General features: G+C 37.9%; 1 protein-coding gene across 5 annotated transcripts in view; it reads left to right on the top strand.

Annotated features, from left to right (window-relative positions):
* Window positions 1–7154: 7154 nt before the first annotated feature.
* MFN1 (mitofusin 1) overlaps window positions 7155–24011 on the top strand; it is a 34797-nt gene continuing 17940 nt past the window's right edge. For 4 of the 5 annotated variants that reach the window (XM_082458962.1, XM_082458965.1, XM_082458964.1 and 1 more), the window contains exons 1-9: window positions 7155–7288; window positions 8633–8748; window positions 11343–11478; window positions 12715–12877; window positions 15530–15654; window positions 16971–17079; window positions 18460–18567; window positions 22259–22412; window positions 22526–22593. In XM_082458962.1, the coding sequence (XP_082315088.1) occupies window positions 8637–8748; window positions 11343–11478; window positions 12715–12877; window positions 15530–15654; window positions 16971–17079; window positions 18460–18567; window positions 22259–22412; window positions 22526–22593 (975 nt within the window). In that variant the 5' untranslated portion in view covers window positions 7155–7288; window positions 8633–8636. Of the gene's footprint in view, window positions 7289–7794; window positions 7929–8632; window positions 8749–11342; window positions 11479–12714; window positions 12878–15529; window positions 15655–16970; window positions 17080–18459; window positions 18568–22258; window positions 22413–22525; window positions 22594–24011 lie in introns of all 5 variants that reach the window. The other variant, XM_082458963.1, reaches the window with a different exon arrangement.

Genomic DNA, 24011 nt, shown 5'->3' on the forward strand with positions numbered 1-24011 from the left:
TTTCTATAGAAAAAGTGAAAATGTGTCCTATTTTTTCCATGGAATGTCATACCAGACAATTGAGAGAAAATAATGTAATAGAGAGTACTGGACCATGGCATGTGACTTTGTTTTCTAGTCCCTGTTTGCTAACCATAAATTGTGTGACTAACCAAGGACAATGGATGTAATGTTACCAAATTTTTCTTGCAGCTCCTTAAAAACTTCTACTTCACTACTAGTCAGTTTAATAAACAGCTATGGAATATCTCCTATCAAGCCATATGCACAGGGATACACAGATAAACTATGGTTCTTGTCCCAAAGAAATTTACCATATAGGGCAGGAAACTCTTCTCTGTCACCTTTCTGAACTCGAATTCAGTTAAATATCAGGCTGAGTACCTTCTGTGTTTCTAAGTATTCACTTTGTAGATAAGGCTACCATAAACATTCTTGTATGTTTTAAGGTGTTTTGGGGTTTTGTTCTCTTTTTTCTGAGGCGGGGGTGGGCTTTGTGTATATATTTTTTTGTATGCTTGTGATTAAATACCTCCAAAATATTATCCAGAATGGCTCAAGTTTACACGCCCATCAGCTGATCATGTTTCCCTACATCCTTATCGACAGTTTTATACAACTTTTTAATTTTGGTAAATCTGAGGGGCATAAAGTAGTATGTTACTATTGTTTGAATTTGCATTATTTGATTACTAACAAGGTTGAAAATATCTTAATATGCTTATGAGACATTTTGGTTTCTCATTTTGTGAAGTGCTTCTCCATAGCTTGCAGGATCTTGGTTTGCAGAGCAGGGATTGGACCCAGGCCGCGGCAGTGAAAGTGCTGAGTCCTAACTGCTGGACCGCCAAGGAATTCCCCTTTGTTCACTTTTCTATTTGGGTTTTCTGGTTAATTTTCAGAAGTTCTTTAAAAATTTTAAATATTGGTCCTTAGTTGATGATATACACAGCAAAAAATAGATTCCCAGATTGCCATCCGTTACTTATGTCTTTTTATGAACAGAAATCTTTACATTGGAACTTCTCTGGAGGTCCAATGGTTAAGACTCTATGCTCTCAATGCAGGGGGCACAGGTTCAATCCCTGGTCGGGGAACTAAGATCCCACATGCTGCACGGTGAGGAAGGAAGGAAGGAAGGAAAGAAAGAGAAAGAGAGAAAGAAAGAGAAGAGAGAGACAGAGGAGGGAGGGAGGAAGGGAGGGGGGAAAGATCTAATGTAGATAGATCCATCACATTTTACCTCACAGGCTGTGCTTTCTACATCTTGTTAACAAACTGTTTTCCTACATTTTCTCCTAGTAATGTTCTGGTTGTACCTTTTGTGTTTAGGTCTGAGTTTCTTTGTGTGTAAGAATGATTCACGTTTTATTTTTGTTCATTCAAGTGAGCTGATTTCGTCAATACTATTTGTTAAATAATGCATCTTCCCCCAGTGATTCATGATACCAATTTGATCATATATCCACTCCCCATGGGCATAATTGGCATATGGATCTGTGTCTGTACTCATTCTATTCCTGTTTGTTCCTGCAATCGTATCACATGTTTTAACAGTTGCTTTAAACATTATAGCCTTCCAGTATGTCTTAATATCAGGTAGTGTGAATGTATTCTCCCTGCTCTTCTTTTTTTTTTTTTTAATTTATTTATTTATTATTTATTTATTTTTGGCTGTGTTGGGTTTTTGTTGCTGTGCAAGGGCTTTCTCTAGTTGCAGCGAGCGGGTACTACTCTTCATTGCAGTGCACAGGCTTCTCATTGTGGTGGCTTCTCTTGTTGCGGAGCAGGGGCTCTAGGTGCATGAGCTTCAGTAGTTGTGGCATGCAGTCTCAGTAGTTGTGGTGCACGGTCTTACTTGCTCCACGGCATGTGGGATCTTCCTGGACCAGGGCTCGAACCCGTGTGCCCTGCATTGGCAGGCGGATTCTTAATCACTGCGCCACCAGGGAAGTCCTCTGCTCTTCTTTTGAGAACTGTTTTAGTTATTGGTAGACTTTTTCTTCTTCCATGTAAATTTAGCATTAGTTCCAATTCCATTTAAGTCTTGTTGGAATTGCATTATAGTTATGATCATTTTTGAGGGAATCAACATCTTTACAACGTTAAATCTTTTCTTTTGTAAGCATTGTATATTTCTCCAGTTACTTAGGTCTCTTTTAATGTTTTTTTAAATTTTTTCCATAAAGGTTGTGTGCGGCTTTTGTTAAGTCAATTCCTAGATTCTTTACAGTTTTGGTTGCTTTGACATGCTATCTTATTTTCTAATTGGCTACTGCATGTATAGGAAAACGTCTGAGTTTTGAAACATGGATTTTTGTATACAGAAATAATGTTGTTTGGGTTTTAATCTTTTTAATTCTAATAGCTGTCTTTGCTTAATTTTTAATGTAAATAACCATATAATCTGCCGTAAATTATATATTTGTCTCTTTACTTCCAGTCTGCGAGTCCAAATGGCTCTTTTTTCTTATCATCGAATTTGTCAGTACTTCCACTACTATAAGGAGGAGAAATAGCATTAGCAGGCATTGTTTTTTTTGTTCCTAGCCTTAGATGTAAGACTCCTAAAGTTTCCCCATTAAGTGTATTTTCTGTAGGTTTTGATAAGTAGCCTTTAGCAGTTTTCTTAGTTTTTTAAGACGTTTTTATTGTAAGTAGGTATTAAACTTTAGCAATGACTTTTTCTATAGCTATTGAGATAAACAGGTGGGTTTTCTCCTTTAAGTCCACGAATATGAATTCCATTGGTTGATTTTCTAATGTTGAATTATCTTTGTATTTTTAGGAAAACTCTACCTGTACAAAATTTTTTTTCTAATACAATGTCGGATTCAGTTAGGTAATATTTCACATAGGATGTTTGCCTTATTCATACGTGTGATTTTCTTTACTTACACCTCCTATCCAGTGTGGTATCAAGGTTTTTCTAGTCTTATAAGTGAGTTGGAGTGTTTTTTCTCTTTTTCTATGCTCTGCAAAAACCTGTATGAGAAAATATTAATCTTTTCTTTAAAGATTTGGTAAAATGTTACCTCTAAAATCATCTAGGCTCTCTTTTTTTGTATATATGGGAAATTGCCATTTCAATTTTTTGAATGCTTATTAGCTTATTCAAGTTTTCTATTTTTTTCCTCAGGCTAATTTTGGTATTTGATGGTTTCCCAGAAATTTTACACTTCATCCGAGTTTTCAAGTTTTTTGGCATTTATGATATTTTGTATCTAGAGTTATTTCCCCTTTGGTTTGTGTCTTCCCTCACTTTTGACATTCTTAAACAGATTTGGCAGTGGTATGTCAAATTTATAAGTTTTTTTAATAATTAAATTTTACTTTTTGTTAATCTCTATTTGTTTTAGCTCTTATATTTTAATTTTTTTCTTCTTTCTTCTTTATGTTTACTCTGCTGGTTTTTGTATATGAGTCTGTTCCATAAAAAGAAAAACAATGGATTAAATTACTTATTACTTATACAAAAACATTTATTACTTATTATTTTTATAATTTATAACATGCAATGTTACTTTTACTTTGATATACAATAATTATATTAAAGATGTAATTATTTATAAAACTAATAAAGGGATACCATTATGATTTTAAAAATTCAAACAATATAAATAAAGCAAAAGTTTCCTTTGAAATTCCCTATGCTCAAAACTGACTTGAGTGGTTAAGGGTTTCACATAGCTATCAACTGGCATAGTCTAGATTTGAACTGAGGTCTTCAGATCAAGTTCCATGCTCTTTCATTAAAAGATTTCTTCTTCAGTATATATTTGTTTAATGAACATATGAATGATCTCAAGTGTAGTAACTGCCTTCACCCTTCACATGCTGGCTGATGCTTGAAATTCATCCTTAAAATTTCATTCCTTTTTGCTTAATGCCTTAACATGATTGTAAATTATAGTGCTTATTGGTCAGGCAAGTACAAAGGAAATCTTTTGATTTCAAAGTGTTTTGTGCTTTTTAATGCCTTATCTCTTCTCCCCACCCTCCCTCTCCACACCATAAACAAAAACACTTACAGAAACAGTATGCTAATTATTTCTGCTAGGAATCCTTAGAATTGTACTTGTATCAAAATGTGTTTTACAATGAAGATCTTTATTTATTTAAAAAATTTCATATTATGATGCAAATGACCAAGCATAGTCTCTTATTTTGCTGGCAGGAGGGTTAGAGTGTGTGTCAGTTAGGGTTCAGAGGGTAAGAAATTTATTGCAAGGAATATTACAAGGAATTGAGGGCTGGCTAGGCAAATCCAAAATATATAGGGATAAAGAAGATGTGATATATATATATATTATACAATGGAATATTAGTCATAAAAAAGAGTGAGATACTGTAATGCCATTTGCAGCAACACAGGTGCACCTAGAGATTATTATATTGAATACTAAGTGAAGTAAGTCAGACAGAGAAGGACAAATATCATATGATATCACTTATATGTGGAATCTAAAAAATGATACAAATGAACTTATATACAAACAGAAACAGACTCACAGACATAGAAAACAAACTGATGATTACCAAAAGGGAAAGCAGGGGTGGGAGGAAGGAGGGATAAATTAGGAGTTTGGGTTTAGCAGATACAAACTACTGTATACAAAGTAGGTAAACAACAAGGTCCTAATGTATAGCACAGGGAACTATATTCAATATCTTGTAATAAACTATAATGAAAAAGAATATGAGGGCTTCCCTGGTGGCACAGTGGTTGAGAATCTGCCTGCCAATGCAGGGGACACGGGTTCGAGCCCTGGTCTGGGAAGATCCCACATGCCGCGGAGCAACTAGGCCCGTGAGCCACAATTACTGAGCCTGCACGTCTGGAGCCTGTGCTCCGCAACAAGAGAGACCACGATAGTGAGAGGCCCACGCATTGCGATGAAGAGTGGCCCCCACTTGCCGCAACTAGAGAAAGCCCTTGCACAGAAACGAAGACCCAACACAGCCATAAATAAATAAATAAATAAATAAATTTTTAAAAAAAGAATATGAAGAAGAATGTATGTATATTTATGTATAACTGAATCACTTTGCTGTACACCAGAAACTAACAAAACATTGTAAATCAACTAAATTTCAATTTGTCTGTGAAAAATCAAATACCAATCAAGCTAAGAAGAAAGAAAAGAGAATTTTATGTGAGCCAAACTGAGGATTATAACCCAGGAAACAGATTCTCGGAACCTCTGAGAACTGCTCCATTGATCAGGAATTAGAGGTGCAGTTTTATAGATTTTTGAGAGAAAGAAATTATGTATCATATTGACAGGTTAACATTGTATCTATAGTTCAATCAACAATGGTTTTTTTTCCCTGTTTTTTCAATTACGCATGTACAGACAAGCCTTTGGTCAATGTGACCCCTTGTACCTTTGTATGAGATGAAAAATAAATATATTAATCATAGAATTACAATGTTATAATGCTGGAGCCTGAAGAAAGGAGCGGACTTTTTCTCATAGGTTGATTTCATCCTCCTGCTTTGAGGAGGTCTGGTTCAAGTGCATAATGTAGATGCACATTGCACATTGGGAAAGGCCTGCCACAAAGGGGGCATGTCATTTGTCTTTTTTTTCCTTCTTTCTATCTTAGTTTGATTGTCCTGCCACAGAATATTTACGATTCTCCTCATCAGATTAAAAAAAAAATTTTTTTTAAAGGGTGAAAAGGCAAACCATGGACTAAAGAAAGTATTTATAATACATGTGTAATAGGTTGAATAGTATCTCCCAAAAATATGTCTCCAAGTCCTAACTCTTGATACCTTGTGAATATGATCTTACTTGGAAATAAGGCCTTTGAAGATGTAATTAAGTTAAGGATTTTGAGATGAGATCATCCTGGATATAGGATCCAGGATCCAAATCCCCATACTGGATCTAGTGACCGGTGTCCATATAAAAGGAAGGAGAGAGAGATTCGAGACAAAGAGACACAGGGGAGAAGGCCATGTGAAGATTCACGAGAAGATAGAGGCAGAGGTTGGTGCCATGTAGCCTCAAGCCAGGGAATGCCTCTAGCCACCAGAAACTGGAAGAGGCAAGGGAAGGAACCTCCCCCTAGAGACTCCAGAGAGAGCTCAGCCCTGCTGACACATAGATTGTAGACATCTGGCCTCTGTAACTGTGAGAGAATAAATTTTTTGTTGTTAAAAAACAAACAAACAAACATTAGGGCAAGCCATCAGTAAGGGCAGAATGGAAATTCTTGGCCAGGAACTGACACTGCAGTCCACAGAAAGAATTCCTTCATTAGGGAAACCTCGGTTCTGCTCTTAAAGTCTATTAACTGATTGGATCAAGCACACCCAGATTACCCAAACTAATCTCTTTTACATAGAGTCAACTGATTATAGATATTAATCACAAATACTTTCCCAGTAATACCTAGATTAGTGTTTGGTTGAATAACTGGGTACTAGAGCCTACCCACAAAGTAGGTATTATTAGTACTCTGATTTTGTAGATGAGGTTCAGAAAGATGAAGTGGCCTCACTTGTAAAACTGTATCTCACTTGCCAACTCTAGAAAGAAATCCCAGGAGTTTCCTCTGAGCAATGTGCAGACCAGCAGCAGCAGCAATCCACGGATGTTAGAAATGCACACTCTGACCCAAAGAATCAGAATCTGCAGTTTAACAAGATCCTTAAGTACAAAATTCCCAAGTACAAAATTTGAGAAGCAGTTGCCAACGATACATCAATTTTCTAAGTCTCACTTCTAATTCAACATACACACACACACACACACACACCGCTGTACTCCAAGCTCAGGAAGTGAATCACACAAGAACAGAGGGTAGTGGAGAGGTCAAAAGGTTTTCCTTTATTGCTGCTGGCCGAGTAAGCAGGAATCCTTGTCTGACACCCTAACTCCACCTCATCTCATCTCACCCCTCCTCCTTTTAGCTCTCCCTCACTAAACGAGCCACTAACAGCTAGCTACGCCTAGGTTGGGCAGAGCTTTGGAAACTTTGAAGGGAGAGGGAGGCGATGCAGAAGTTGGGGGTGAAAGGAAAAGCATCTTCTGGTTGCATTGCCTGCTCACAACAATTCCTTGCCTTCTGCCCTTAAGGAAAATGGCGCTCGGAGTAGATCACTTCCGGTTACGGAGCCAAACCAAATCGGGAAGGGCAAGAGACCGGAAGTAACCGCCCTCTTGCTACTCCTCCCGCCGCCTTCCAGTCTCCCAGCCTCTCTTGGGAGAATGAGGCGGCTTGAGGGCTGTGGCTGAGGTGCGGTTGCTGGGTGACAAGTCGGAGCCGGGACAGGGTGAGTGCCCGCAGCCTCGGCCGCGGGCCGGTTCACTTTGCTCGGGTGACGTTCGTCCTGCCGGGGGCAGGGAGCGGGGAGTCGTGCGTGGGGCGCTCTGTGACGAGGCGCCGCCGCGGTCCTGCGGAAAAGGAGGGAGCTGCTGCGGTTGCGAGTAGGGCTGGCGGCCGGGTTAGGCCCGCGGAGCCCGCGAGCCCGGAGCCCGGGGTACCGGGAGCCGGGGCCGGCGCACGCGCGCCGGGGGTGGGGTCTGGCCCCGAGCCCTACGGGCGGGGCTCCAGCTCCTGTTGTGGAGGACAGGGAAGGCCTTTCTCCAAGGTCGGCGTTCACCACCAGCTGAACCGAGTTGTTACCCCCACCGTGCTTTCCCGCTCGTCCCCTTTGGTCAGTCATTTCCTGACGCTTTGGAAGGCTCAGCCTTCTTTATGGCCCCTCTGCTCCATTTGACACACATGCATACCAGGATTAGACTGGTGTGTGATCGTTCTTGTTTGGTGTCTTTTCAGGAGAAGCTGCCCCCAAAACTTATTTTTCTTAACTTACACTCCTTGAAGTTCTTGGTACTTTGGCTGGAAACGTTAATACTCGCTTTAAGGCTTGCCTCCTTATTTGCTGCGATGAGAACTACTTCTTTCTAAACGTTAGTATTGCATTATGATCTTGGAATCTTATTTCCGCATTATGATCTTGGAATTTTATTTCCTCATTCTGCATATCCACCTCCACCCACCTAGAGGTCCAGGTTGAAAAACTTAATAACTTAGTTACTGTTCATGAACTTGGCTTCATGTCACTCGCTGCCGTGTTCCCTGATGTAGTTAAGAGTCACATGCAATCAGAATTTGGCCAGTTTCATCATCAGCAAAGGGAACTAAAGTAATTGCAATCAAGATTTTGGCCAATAGAATTCACTTATTTTAGTGGAATATCACCCAAAAGTAGTCTTTAATTGTCTGACTAAAACACTTCTCCCCCAGGGACTTCCCTGGTGGTCCAGTGGTTAGGAATCCGTCCTGCAATGCCGGGGGACGCAGGTTCAATCTACCCCTGGTTGGGGAACTAAGATCCCATATGCCATGGGGTAACTAAGCCCACGCTCCACAACTAGAGAGCCCACGTGCCCCAACTACAGAGCCCACGCACTCTGGAACCCCCCGCGCCGCACCCGACGCAGCCAAAAAGTGAATATATAAGTAAAACACTTATTTTCCCCAGAAATATATCTAACAGTTTGGATGTTTGGAAGTTTGTTTCATTGGGGAGTTAATGTTGCTGGAAGTGTTGTTAACTCACATGTCTTTATCATTCAGTTTAATTTGTACTTTTCTAACTTTTTATTTTCAGCATAATGGCAGAAAGTGCTTCTCCACTGAAGCACTTTGTGCTGGCTAAGAAGACAATTACAGCAATCTTTGACCAGTTACTGGAGTTTGTTACTGAAGGATCACATTTTGTTGAAGGTTAGCTCCTCTAAGTTTTTTAAATAATTACTTTTGAAAATATATAAAGGTGCTTTATTCTTTCAACCTTGGTTACTGAACACATACAGGGGATTGTGCTCAATGAGAGATACCGTAACAAATAAAACCCATTTCTGCCCTCCAAAGGAGGAAGATTGAATTATATTAATAGCAACTAAGAAAGAAGTGCACATGTGAGGTCCTATTCTAAGCACTTTATTTTATTAATAACTCGTTTAATCCTCAAATCAACACTGAGGCAGATTTTAATCACACTCATTTTAAAAATGAAGGAACTAAGGCACAGAAAAGGTAAGCAGCTTACCAAAGATCACGCAGCTAGTAAATGCCCAGACTGAAAGTCAGGCAGCCCACATTTAGCCATTATACTTATCACCCCCATCAACTCAGCAGTTAAGCCAAGATCTGAGACCTATCTTATCTTCTCAAATGAGGCTGGGATGCAGTGGGAAAAGGGCAAAAGGAGTTTTCTTAAACAGAGTGTAACTGTTCAAACAAAGGTGGTGAGAATGTCATACTGGGAAATACTACTTTAGAGATAATTGTTGACCTTCAAGCGTACAGTGAAAAGGGAGGGATTCTGTAAACTCCTGTGACAGTGGGAAAACATTTGGTAGGTTGGTAGAATCAAACATTTTCCCTTGTCCCTCCTAATTCTCTTTCACCAGATTTTGAGTTTCTTGAGAGTAGGGATCCTGCCTCATTATTTTGTCCGTATTACCAGATCTGACACAAGTTTTGCTGTTGAATGAGGAAAAAAATACTGGTTCAGAATCTTAGTTTTCAATTTGGAAAGAATTTGAGCTGGCATGGTGACTTTTGAATAATATTTTATTCTGAAAAAGTTGATGGGAAGTGAAAATGAAGTTAAACGTAACATCTTCTGTGTATTGAGCATGTAATAGATGCTAGGAGCTATTACTCTAGGAGCTAGTGAATTCAGCTTTAGAATCTGAATTCAATGTTACTGTTATTGGTGGGTATCGAGCCAGTAGACATAACCAAACCACGGAGCGGGAGAAGGAAGGATTTATTACTTGCAGCAGGTGAGGAGAACACTGGGGATCTTTCCCAAAGCAGTGTGTCCCCAAACAGCAAAATTGGGGAAGTTTTAAGCTAAGGGTACATGTGTATTCATGAAGGGGCTTGAGCAGAGGAGAATTCAGCATAGAATTGGAGCAAAGATCAACAGAGTCCAGGTCTTGGTTGACTCAAGTCAGGAGGGTCAACATCATCATTCAGTTCTCCACCTGGGTGGGGACTTTAGTTCCTGCAGATCTCAAAGATAGATAGATAGATAGATACACACACACACATATATGTATGTCTGTTGAGGAGGAACTAGGACTCTGCTTTATCACTCACTATTGTTTGACTGCCTTTTCTCTTTTGCTGCATTCCCTTAAGATCATCGGTACTGAGACCTGTTCAAGGGCAAGCATTGTGGCCAGGCTTAGATCACAAAATGGCTTAGGCCAGAATGGATTCTCTTAAGTCAAGAAAGCCATTTCTGGTTCTCTTTCTCCGGGGACCCCCTAACCTATCTGCTTACATTACTGGTTCTAAAACCTCAGAAAAAAATGTTGCAAAAAAGAGGCAAAGCAAGTAAATCAGGAAGCACATAGAAGAGCAAGAATGAAATGAAAAACAAAGATGAATGTAATGGTATTTAAGCCAGTCTTGCCTTTATTCACCAAATTGCACATATTTTATCAATGTACTTGAAAAGTATGGTGAGATGTGAAGCTTAAGTTTAATTAGATGGTCACTCAGTAAGTTGAGTCAGTATTTGTCTCTAATTAGGACCATTCAGATAGCCAAATGAATCTTCATCTGTTCACCTTCAAAACGAGATGATAAAAATGTAAAAATGTATATTCCTGAAATACAAACAAAACTGAGATACTTTCCTACTTTTCAAATCGTTGCTTTCCCAGCTACCCCCATCTCTGGAGGAAGAGAGATTGGGGCTGGGGTAGGCAGTTACTCCCAGACCTGACAGGAGTGGGTTACAGTCTGCAATTCTCTTTTCATTCATGTTCAAGGAGCTGTCTTGCTCCATCCCTGTGGGAAGCAGACAAGAAGTAGTAAGACAGCAAGGTCTTACCTAGCTTGAAGACCTCCTTGAACCATATCTTTATTTTGGGGGGACTACCCATTCAGACCTCACTCTTAGCATGTGAATCCCTCTTCTCAGTTCAAGATTTGAAGCTCCTGTCACGATGGAATAATAATAGGTGGATATTAGGTTCTAGTTTCACTGTTCAGAAATGCTTTTTTGTCTTAGGTGGGTATTTTGTATCTTTGAGACCTAGATGAATAATAAATACCCTTTTGACTGGACCCCTGTACTTTTTAATAATTTTGAAATTCTTTTGGGCAGTATTCTTATGACCCATTGCAACGAGGCATTCACCTTTTACCAAATATTCAGATACCATGTTATTTTTATTTTCAAATATCATGTTAATATAGAACAAAACCCAAATATATGCATATCTTAAGTATTCTGTTTTATAATTAACTTAATATTCATCTATATTACTTTCTCTAATACCGTTTCAATTTTACAGCAACATACAAGAATCCAGAACTTGACCGAGTAGCTACTGAGGATGATCTGATAGAAATACAGAGGTATAAAAATAAGCTTTCCATCATTGGTGAGGTGTTGTCTCGGAGACACATGAAAGTGGCATTTTTTGGCAGGTAATCCTTTATTTCTTCTCAAGGGTAGTTTCCAGATATTAGCTTTTCTTGATCATATCCGCAGCTTTGTTTCTGATGTTGCAGCAAGTGGTATTCTTCCCCCTTCTCTTCACAACAGTTTCTGCCTGTATTAAATGTTAAAGCTATTAGCATGTAAAAGAACTTGTTCATTTTAGCTCCTGGTGTAAAATAAAGCTTTATGAAGGTCAATCATATTTTTATTTTTTAAGGATGCTCATCTCTAAGAATTGGCTTCTTAGCCAGCTATAAGGATAGAAAAACAGATAAGTATAATTTGTGACTTACTCTTTTTAAGTTTCTGTTGATTATCAGATGTGCCTTCCAAAAGGATTTTCAGCTACATGATTCCCAGAGGGAGAATGAGAAGTGCCATTCCTTAATGAAACTTTTGGAGTGGTAGAATGATTTCTGCCACAGCTTAACACATTAATTTAAGGACCATTTGTTAACTACCTATGTACCAATCACTCTGTTAGGTACTAGAGATGCAAAGAGAAATGGCGAGGCCCCCACTTGGTTGTTCAGATATCATGTGCTGTTCACCAGTAGAAGCATTTATTTACTCACTAACCTCGTAGGCCTTCTAAGCTAGTTCCCATCTTAGGACTTTAGCACTTGCAATTTCCTATGCCTAGAATTCTCTTTGCCTTGTTGTATGTCTGACTCCTTCTCACTCTTCAAATCTCATCCTAAATGTTACTACAGCAGAAACCTTTCCGGACCACTCTAAGGTATTCCTTCTCAGTTATTCTCTGCTAAAGCACCCTGTTTATGTCCTTGGAAACTTTTCTCAGAGCTCTGTTTTTGTTTGTTTTTTGTTTTATGTTGTTATCTGCTTCTTCCACTTGACCATATTCTCAGAGCCTTAAACAGAGTCTAGTATGAAGTAGGTCCATGAAAGAGGCCCTACCCCAGGTTAGGGTGGTATAGGAGTGGGAGGGAAGAGGCCTCCTGGAGAAGTGATGACTCAGTTGTCCTGCTTGAGAAGAAGATATAGGAATGAGCTTTGCCTGTGAAAAAGGTCCAGCCCAGATTTAAGATGGGATGTTAGACCACATCTTGTGATGGGAAGAGTGGGCTGTGATTTCAGATTGTAATCTAATGAAATTTTTTTTTTACAAAATTTGCATTCGAAAAAAGTTGGCCTTTGACCCAGTGAAAGAACAAAGTTTTTACCATTATGTTTTGTCATGATTTTGTGTATTCATTCTTCAGGACAAGCAGTGGGAAGAGCTCTGTTATCAATGCCATGTTGTGGGATAAAGTCCTCCCTAGTGGAATTGGCCATACAACCAATTGCTTCCTGAGTGTTGAAGGAACAGATGGAGATAAAGCCTATCTCATGACAGAAGGGTCAGATGAAAAAAAGAATGTGAAGGTATACTGTTTGATCTTTAGCAACATAATGTACCTGAAATAATGTCCTTAACTTGTTCTTTTAAAAAAATTTTTTACAAGATGTCTGCATTGCTAGAGATGGAAGAACCATTAGTATTTCTATTCATAGCTTTTAAAACCATCACTAATATTTTGAATTTTCTAAAATTCTTTTGCTTCAGAGCTAAGTTACTGGAAGAATAAAACCTGTCCTCAACTAAATGAAAGTAAATTAGAATTAAAAGTTTATAAAATTTTTAAAATAGTGTTCCTGGTGAAAAGAACATTATTGAAGTGTGTTGTTGCTGTTTAATCTCAAATCTTGTCTTTCTAAAGAAAACTTTGTTTAAAAAATTGGGCTCTGGAATCTGTTTTTGACACATCTGTGCCTTTAGAAACTGTTTTTGCCTTTGGAATATTTGGTAAGCATATTCATTAGTAAATGTTATAGCTTTATCAGATAAAGGCCAGTGGTAGTTCCCTACCTTTCATAAATTTCTTAAGGAATTCAGTGGCACTAGATTTTTTTCAGCCAAACAAAAATAAAAAGCAGTTAGGATGCAAGATGTTTACTCTGGAATGAAAGCAATTGGTAAAAGGCACTGCTTCTCACTATACTCACTTTATCTTAAGTCGTAAGATCTCTCCCACAAATGCAAAAGTTCAGTGTGTGAAGATCCATGCTATTTTAGTTTTGGCTAAACTATAGGTGAGTTCATAGGTCTAGTCCTCCTTCTCTGAGTTTGCTGTTTGATCAGAGAAGGTAACTCAATCTGTCTAATACCCTTCAGATTACTTACAAACAATAAATAAGATGATATTTATGAAAATATTTTTCAAGGTTTTAAGCCATACAAATGAAGGAATCACTTATTTTGTAATCAAGATAAGTAGCAGACACTATTCTAAAATACTTGTAATAACTCAAACCTCACCACAACTCTGTCAGATGGGTGCTTTTATTATTTTAATTTTATAGGTAAGGTATCAGGATTTTTTTTTAAATTAAATTTATTTATTTATTCATTTTTGACTGCGTTGGGTCTTCGTTGCTACGCACGGGCTTCCTCTAGTTGCGGTGAGCGGGGGTTACTCTTCGTTGCAGCGCACTGGTTTCTCACTGCGGTAGCTTCTCTTGTGGAGCACAGGCTCTAGGCACGCGGGCTTCAGTAGTTGTGGCTCCCGGGCTTCAGTAGTTGTGGCACGCGGGCTCTAGAGCGCAGGCTCAGTAGTTGTGGCGCACGACCCTAGCTGCTCCGCGGCATGTGGGATCCTCCCGGACTAGGGCTCGAACCTGCGTCCCCTGCATTGCAGGCAGATTCCTAACCACTGCGCCACCAGGGAAGCCCAGGTATCAGGATTTTAATACAAGTTTATAATTCTATCAAAAAGTTTATGAAAGCAAGCAGAAGAACCCCTACCTAACATTGTCACTGTGGAGATTCACTTCAAGCCTGATCAGGACCATTGTGCCCATTTGAAAATAGATGTTTCCCTTTAAAATTTCATACAAATCACAAAAGAACCATCGAGGTATGTGTACTGATGCCCTTTCCTTGATTATTAATTTTGTCTTAAGCCCTTTGTACTTAATTGTATGTTTAACACATACATGAAAGGTAATGAACTAATGTATGTCAGAAGTCGTCTTGAGAAATAGAAATATTTTAGGAAATATAAATGGAAAGAGAAGGCATAGTCATTGATATAAAGCAGGCTTGTGTGAATAAATAACTGCCTAGTGACGTTCCTTTATTTTTCCCCCCCTTATTAGTAAGCAATAAACTCAGTTTAGAAGAGTCAGAAAATACAGTTCGGCAAAAAGAAAAGAAACTCCAAAACTCTTACACTTCCAAAACCAGTGGAAATTCTTTGGTAGAGTTAAATTGGTGTTTCTCTGTATTTTTAAAACAAAATGGTTTTATATCATATATGCTATTTTCTTTCTTTTTTTTTAAATAATTTTATTTATTTATTATTTATTTGGCTGCACTGGGTCTTCATTGCTACATGTGGCCTTTCTTTAGTTGCAATGAGCAGGGGCTACTCTTCGTTGCAGTGTGCGGGCTTCTCATTGCGATGGCGTCTCTTGTTGTGGAGCACGGGCTCTAGGCGCACAGGCGGGCTTCAATAGTTGTGGCATGCAGGCTAAGTAGTTGTGGTGCACGGGCTTTGTTGCTCTGCAACATGTGGGATCTTCCCGGACCAGGGATCGAACCCATGTACCCTGCATTGGCAGGTGGATTCTTAACCACTGCACCACCAGGGAAGTCCCATATATGCTATTTTCTGATTTGCTTTTTTTCTCTTAATATATTGTGAATTTCTTTTCATACATACAATATCAATTTCAGGGGTTGCATGGGATTCATTGCCAGAGTTCCATTTGTTGGACATTTAGAATGTTTCCAGCCCAGATTATTGTTGTAGAATGGGATGAGTAAACCGTTTCAAGGCCTTATTTTTTTTCCTACTTGGTAATTTTAAACCTCAGGTTTCTCAATATTGCTCAGATGGTTTTATTTCAAAAGATTTAAAGTTCTGTTTTTTCTACATGTTTTGCAAAAATAAATGTACCAAATCATAATATTTTAAATTTTTATTGAATTTTGTTACAAGTAGAGTTTTATTTTTTCTTTCCTTCCCACTTTAGACAGTTAATCAGCTGGCCCATGCCCTTCACATGGACAAAGACTTGAAAGCTGGCTGTCTTGTACATGTGTTTTGGCCAAAGGCAAAATGTGCCCTCTTGAGAGATGACCTGGTTTTAGTGGATAGGTAAAATTACATATGAATTGTTTTCTACGTATGTATTTGTATTTTTTTTTTTTTAGAAATGCTGCTTGCTTTTAGCATGTAGTACGTAAAAATTTTAAATGTTCAATTGCTTAAAAAAAAATGTTCAATTGCTGCTTTGTTCTCATTTGCTAGATTGTAATGGAACGGATAAGTTATTATTTTTTTGTTTTTTAATGGTTTCATAAAAGTGCCAATTTATCAGTTTAATTCTATTACACGAAATTTCAAGAATTGTCACTTTTTTCTCTAGACTGTAGTTTGGATAATTGGTTGGGCCTTAGAGATTGTCTCATTCTAGATACCTAGATAGATAACTCTAAATAAGTATTATTTTTAATCAGTAATTATTCTTGAGACTTAGTTTCCCAAAATGACCGCTGGACAGTTCATACAGCTTTTCATCATTCAAGAATTAATCGAATGCTTTTGTAATTTATTCGGGCTCTTCTGATTAACCTGCATTTAATATGTTTTTTCAGAAATCATCCTGCTATACTGGTGCTTAATAAAATGGTAATGCATATCTGTTTAGCAGAGTCCTTAACCAAAAAAAGTAGTTAAATGATTTTTTTAAATTGTGGTGTGCTCTTTTGTTTTCTTCAGTTAAAATTTCAGTGTTCTATGGAAATCTTTATTTTTTTGGTTGAGGGTCTTCCCTTTTGATTGAAAGAGAGTTTCAAGTAATCAACAGAAATAGCTCAGATGAGAGAAGGTGCTTGGGAAATTAAAATATTTGGTTTAAATATAATATTAACTAATTAATTTTTCTTTATTTCATGGCCAGACTGTATCCATGACCCCAACCTGTTAACTTGCCAATTTGTCACAGGGCATATCAAGTCAATGTATACACAGTTGGACTATACTTTTTATAGTATAGATTGTATATTAGCCTAGGTTTTTTTTTTCTTTTTTTCCTTTGCTTATTTTCAGTCTTCCAAAGCATAAAGATTTAAATGATTAAAATAGTGAACATGTTACTTGCTTTGTCAAAAATCACGAAGTTTTCTCTCTTTAGTAAATAAACTTTTTTAGCGTTTGTTAAGTTGTTGATTGGACAGGCTCTGGGGGTTGTCAGCAGAATAGAAGTATATAAAGCACAGATTCTCAGCTTTCCACAACTGCTGTCTTATAGCTGAGAAAGTAATTTAAATCTAGGCTTCAGACTGATAACTGGTAGAAATCCTATCCTTTAGACTTCAACTAATTCTTAAAAGTTTAAAAAAATTATGTCTCTGTAATCTAAATTTTCTTTTAAAGAATATATAATACAATTCTTATTTTATTCCCATTAGTCCAGGTACAGATGTCACTACAGAGCTGGATAGCTGGATTGATAAGTTTTGCTTAGATGCCGATGTCTTCGTTTTGGTTGCAAACTCTGAATCAACTCTAATGAATACGGTAGGGTCTAATCATTATTTTGTTTGAATGATAGGAAATGAAATGATGTCTGTTTTAATTCTGAAAAGTGAAGGAAATCCAAGTCATGGATTAGAAAGAAGCTCTAATATCAGAGGTGAACAAAGGGGTTTGTGTTTCTGTGGGATTGGAAGGGCTGATTCTGGTTTGATGGCTCTAGCTTCTAGTAAATATTTGAGTTCATGGTGTGATACATGTGTGTTGTTGACATTCACTGTGGTTATTTACAAGTTTCTGAAGGAATAGGCATCAGAATTGTTAGACTGTTGGCTTAAGTCTTTTGAATAAAGTATAACACTCCCACCTCACCTCCCTATCTGGCAGGCAAGGCTTTTCATACTTTGAGTTTTGTCAGCCTTTTCCGGCTTTATCTGTGTGCACTGTAGATTTCAGCTTACCTGTGTACACTATAAGCTGCTATCAAACATAGAAGATTATTTATCCAGAATGTCTAGAGCCAGACTTATTTCAAATAAACTTTCCAGAGTTTCAATATCTAATATCCAAAACTATTGTATAATCTTAAAAAAATGTTATTCATCAAAAGCATATAAATGGCCAAACACCATTAAAACCTAGGTGTTACCAGCAAGACCTGTTTTGTCACCGTGTTATTAGTGTTTATATGGCCCAATCTATATCACATAAACCATGTTGCTGTGACCACACTGACAGTTGTTTACAACCTGATGGTATAAAAAATAGGGAAATGTTTAAAATCTGTCTTAGAGTAACTGCATTATTTAGGTGTTGGATAAACAAACTTTGATACACATCTTGACTTTGGTACCTTTGTTTATGTTATTCTTTGTGCACAGTTCTTTGCCCTCCCAATTTTTCATCCTTCAAAAAGCCCTGTTGTCAGTACTTTTCAAGCCCATCTTTATCACCGCTTCCTTCTTTATGGAGCATTTCCTAATTTCAATTGGATATTTATACTATTTATGGCATATACCTTTATTGTTTATTATGATGTGTTGTACATGTGTCTTACATTATTATTTACTTAGTCTAAATCTTCAAAAAGATTTGAGGTAGCTTTTTGAAAATATGGACTGTCATATCTCACAGTATCTTTTATGTCATGCATATAGTAGAAACAGATAAATATTGGTTAAATTGAATTTCAGAAAAAGACTGATGGGAGGAGTAGGATAATCTTAACTTTTGCTTTCCTATATCTTAGTTTTGTCATCTTTGAAAGTTTAATGCTCAGAGTGCTTTGGGATCCTTTATCAGTTGGTGTTATCACCGTTGTTAAATGGTTCAAACTTTGAGATTCAAATAAAGTTTCAAGTATAAAGGTAAAAATAAAGTGGCTTTAAAAAGTAAACATACTGTTGGATATTTCATGTTTTTCAGGAAAAACAGTTTTTTCACAAGGTAAATGAGCGACTTTCCAAGCCTAATATTTTTATTCTGAATAATCGTTGGGATGCCTCTGCATCAGAGCCAGAATATATGGAAGATGTAAGTTATTTTTTTCTTTAAGTTTTGAAATACAGTCATGTACATTGCTATCTGAAGAAACAATACACCTCATAGAATAGAACATCATAAGCAGCTATTCTCTTGAGAAGAATATAGTTATAGAAAACCTGAAGTGGATATGTGATAGAGACAGAGTATTAAGCTACTTTGAAGGAAAGTTATGATATAAAAGTACTATCTAATCATTTTAGATCTTGAAATGTCATTTTGTTTCTGTTGTTTTTTTTTTTTTAATATTTATTTATTTATTTGGTTGTGCTGGGTCTTAGTCGCAGGCAGGCAGGCTCCTTAGTTGCAGCTCGCCGATCTAGTTTCCTGACCAGGGATCGAACCCGGGCCCCTTGCATTGGGAAGGCGAAGTCTTAACCACTATGCCACCAGGGAAGTCCCCTGTTTTTTTTAATTCTCTATTTAAGTATAACATGACAGAAAAGTGTACAAATCATAAGTGTCCAGCTCAGTGAATTTACAAATTTGACACCTGTGTAAGGATCCAGATCAAGAAGGATCTGAATCAAGAAGCAGAACATTCCAGCACCCCAGTACCCCCCGTTTCCAGCCTCTATCCTCCAACCCAAGAATAGCCACTTACCATGTCTTCTGATACCCTAGATTAATTTTTCTGGTTGTTCAACTTTATGTAATGAGATCACATAGTATCTACTTCTATGTCAGGTTTTTTGCTCAACATTACATTTGTGGTATGTATGCATACTGTTGTGCATAGCTGAAGTGCATTGCTGTGTGGTATTTCATCCTATGAATAACAGCTGATGTGTTCATTCTGATAGTTATGGACATTTGGATAAATATCCTGTTTTTAGCTATCATGAATAATGCTGCTGTGCATATTCTTTTTTATTTATTTATTTTTTGGCTGTGTCGGGTCTTGTTGCGGTGCGCGGGCTTCTCTCTAGTTGTGGCATGCGAGCTCTGTAGTTGTGGCACGTGGGCTTAGTTGCCCTGTGGCATGTGGGATCCTGGTTCCCCGACCAGGGATTGAACCAGCGTCCCCTGCGTTGCAAGACGGATTCTTAACCACTGGGCCATCAGAGAAGTCCCTGTGCATATTCTTGTATATGTCTTTTTGGTGCACATTGGTGTATATTTCTGCCGAGTATATACCAGTGGTTCTCAATGTAAGTGGCTGGGCGATTTTGGCCCCCAGGGAATATTTTGGTTGCCACAATTGAGGGTGTGTGCTACTGGCATCTGGTCGGTAGAGGCTAGTGATGCTGTTAAGCATCCTATAACACAGAACAGCTCCTGCCCCCAAACCAAAGATTTATCTGACTCAAAGTGTCAATAACACAGGAATCAGTAATCCATGGGTATAATCTAGGAGTGGAATTGCTGGATTACAGATTAAGAATATGCTGGGGGTTTATTGTTTGTTTTTTGGCCTCACCACATGGCTTACAGGATCTTAGTTCCCTGACCAGGGATTGAACTCTCCCCCTTGGCAGTGAAAACAAAAGAGTCCTAACCACTGAACTATCAGGGAATTCCCAAGAATATGCTGTTTTAATAAATAGAGCCCAAGTGTTTTCTGAAGTGCTCATACCAGTTTATATTCCCACCACGAGACTGAGAGTTCCACATGATTTATATCCTTGCCAGCACTTGGTATTTTTTGTTTCTGTTTTTCATTTTAGTCATGCTGGTGGTTTTAGAAACTTCATTTTAGAAAGGATAGAGAATTTGGTATTTGGTCTACAAATAATATTTAATTTGCTTGATACTACTTTTTCTGATTTTAATAGTAGTATGTGTTTATTATTTAAAAAAACCTTAGAAAATGCATTAAAAAATAAAATTTACACTATCCCATCACTATTCACATGTTAGATCATTTGCTTTCATTCTTCCCCTCACCCCTCAAATTGAAATTTTGCTTAATATGACGATTTATATCCTGTTGTTATTAACTCTTGCTTTATAATCATACTCTTTCAAATTGGGGTCTCATTTAATCATCAGAGAATTAGGAAATATCACCCACAGATTGTTCTTCTCCATTCCTATTAAGCTTAATTTTATTAAGTCTTAACATGGAGATCTCTTATCATAGCCATAATACTAAAGGCTGGTACTAAACCCTAACTAACTTCCAATCCTTATTCCTAATTTAGATACCCAAGTGCTATTGTTAAACCTAACTTTAGAGCTCCAATCCCTAGCTAATGCATTCTCCCCAATTTTAATTCCAGGTAGTTTTTTTTTTTTAATATTTATCTTTATTTATTTATTTAGGCTGCACTGGGTCTTATTTGCAGTGTGTGGGATCTTTGTTCCAGCATGTGGAACCTTTTAGTTGCAGCATGCAGGCTTCTTAGTTGTGGCCTGCTCTTAGTTGCGGCATGCATGTGGGATCTAGTTCCCCAATCAGGGATTGAACCTGGGCCCCCTACATAGGGAGCGTGAAGTCTTACCCACTAGACCACCAGGGAAGTCCCCCCAGTGTTTTTTAGAAGAAAAATATACCATCTATGTTCTGATTTCAAAATATAAATAACTTCATTATAGCAAATTTATTGTAGCACTTAATTTCTGATTTTAAAGGTATTAATAGCTTCACTGTAGAAAATTTGGAAAATAAAAGCTTAAGGAAGAAATTAAAGTGCCACCTAGTTTTGTGGGTATTGCCTGTATGCCACCTGTTAATTTACATAAATATATGTACACATCATATATCCTTAATACAGAATTAGGAACCTTTCCCCGTGCCATTAAACACTAATGTTCGTCTACAGTATGTTTCTTTTTTTTTTTTTTTTTAAATGGTTTTCCTTCTTTTTTTTTTTTTAATTTTTATTTATTATTTATTTTTTGCTGTGTTGGGTCTTCGTTTCTGTGCGAGGGCTTTCTCCAGCTGCGGCAAGCAGGGGCCACTCCTCATTGCCGTGCGCGGGCCTCTCACTATCGCGGCCTCTCTTTTTTTTTTTTTAAATTTATTTATTTATTTTTGGCTGTGTTGGGTCTTCGTTTCTGTGCAAGGGCTTTCTCTAGTTGCGGCAAGTGGAGGCCACTCTTCATCGCGGTGCGCGGGCCTCTCACTATCACAGCCTCTCCTGCTGCGGAGCACAGGCTCCAGACGCGCAGGCTCAGTAGTTGTGGCTCACAGGCCTAGCTGCTCCGCATCATGTGGGATCTTCCCAGACCAGGGCTCGAACCTGTGTCCCCTGCATTAGCAGGCAGATTCTCAACCACTGTGCCACCAGGGAAGCCCTCACAGCCCCTCTTGTTGCGGAGCACAGGCTCCAGACGCGCAGGCTCAGTAGCTGTGGCCCACGGGCCCAGCTGCTCCGCGGCATGTGGGATCCTCCCAGACCAGGGCTCGAACCCGTGTCCCCTGCGTTGGCAGGCAGACTCTCAACCACTGCGCCACCAGGGAAGCCCTACAGTATGTTTCTTAATGGTTGTGTAGTATTTGATGATCCATCAGAATTTTAAATTAAATGTTCAAGGAAGAATCATTAAGTTAAGAGGAAGATTTCCTGTCAGCAAGTATCAAACTTCATTTATTAGAATTTTTGGATTTGTTACATATAAGGCAACTGTTACTATATCATATAGTGATAATATCACTATAAATGGAGTTTAGTATAGGCCGGTAACTGTTATATTTGTTTAATTATTAGAATTCTTTTAATACCCTGTTTTTCTCTAGGTACGCAGACAGCACATGGAAAGATGCCTACATTTCTTGGTGGAGGAGCTCAAAGTTGTGGATCCTTTAGAAGCACGGAGTCGTATCTTTTTTGTTTCTGCAAAGGAAGTTCTTAGTGCTAGAAAGCACAAAGCCCAGGGGATGCCAGAAGGTGGTATGTATTCGTTATTTCATCCTTTTGAAATACAAATAGATTACAAAAATAGCATGCTAGAAATCTTATCTTGCTATATACTAGGTTTTAAAATCTTCACCTAAATATTACAGGTGGGGCACTTGCAGAAGGATTTCAGGCAAGATTGCAGGAGTTTCAGAATTTTGAACAAATCTTTGAGGTAGGAATTTTGTGAATGTACTGACTAATGTAAAACCGTAGCATTGGTTGGAGAGTGATCATAATCTTCTGTTTTCACTGCTTATCTTTGTCAATAACCTTTGGTGTTATTTAGTGTAGTTTCTGACACAGCAAGTAAAACGAGGAAAGTTGGAAGAAAGAAAGTCCCTGCAAAATGGATGATCCGTAAGAATAGAAAATTAAAGATTGTAATTTCTTCCTATTCTTCTTCTTTAATGTATTTGTGTTTAAATGAGACACTAGTTTCTAATATTTTGTTGTTCAGTGGGTAAAATATTCTATATTCAATAGTCAGGCACAAGATTAAAGAAATGTAGTTGCTGTTGGAATGGATAATAGAGCAAAGTGAAGATTTTTTTTCTTTTGATAGAACATAGTTAATGTCATTGGACAAAAGTTAATAACATTTCTGAACTGTATCGTCACCTGTTAATTCTCCATGTTTTATGCCAAATGTCCGGAACAAACGAAGACAAAAATAATTAAGATATAGGTCCTGTATTTTAGGAATCTAAACTGCTGAGGTGCATGAATAGATGATGTGTGTGCAGCACTGGGGAGGGAAGATACTCTTATGTTTTGGTGTAGGTGTTTTATTCAGAGACATTAAAACTTTCTACATTGACTGAAAAATTCTTTAGCTGTTAATCTTTTTTTTTTTTTGCTGTTAATCTTCTTGACTCTCATTTAGCTCTTAGTTGTGCTTATTAGATTGCATATCTCCTTCTCACCCCCAGATGAACACAAATACTTCAGAACTGAAAAAAAACTTCCATCAGTAATTATTCTTCCTTATAAGTAGTAACTGTCTTAATAGTAAGGACATAAATGTTGAATGTACTTGGCGGAATTTTTAAAATTAACCATTTGCTCACTATCCCCTATTTTTAATTTGATGAGAGGGAGAAAGACCATTAGGTAGATAAAGACAAGGTGTTTAAGAAAACCCACTCTCTGCTATCTTGGTAAGATGTTTCTGATTGTTCAGAGGCCCCTGGGATATCAGTAGGTGTCTTGTCAAGCTAAGCTATAGGATATATGATACCCAGTTACTCAAAGACCGTTGTTTATCTTCTTTCCCTTTTGCTTTCACAAGAGATTCAATGCTCTCCTCACTCTTACCAGTTACAGTCATTTCATCCATGGAGAAAATATTGGGGAGCGTATCAGTTTCCTTTGTCTTTTCTTATTTATTGAGCTTTTCTTTCTTCCTGTGTGTTTGTGTGCATGTCATTGATTTCTCCTACCAAATCATATACTGTTCAGCTATACGTTTATACCTGTTTCATACTGGTTCCTGGTACAGCATTTGATTTCCCAGAATATCTCCTTGAAGAGGTGGGAATGAGAAGAATAAAAGATGTGCTGTAGAGCACTGGTTTTCAAACCGGGCTGATG

The sequence above is a fragment of the Balaenoptera physalus genome (genome assembly GCF_965194825.1).
Source record: "Balaenoptera physalus genome assembly, chromosome: 4".
Classification (NCBI taxonomy): Eukaryota; Metazoa; Chordata; class Mammalia; order Artiodactyla; family Balaenopteridae; genus Balaenoptera; species Balaenoptera physalus.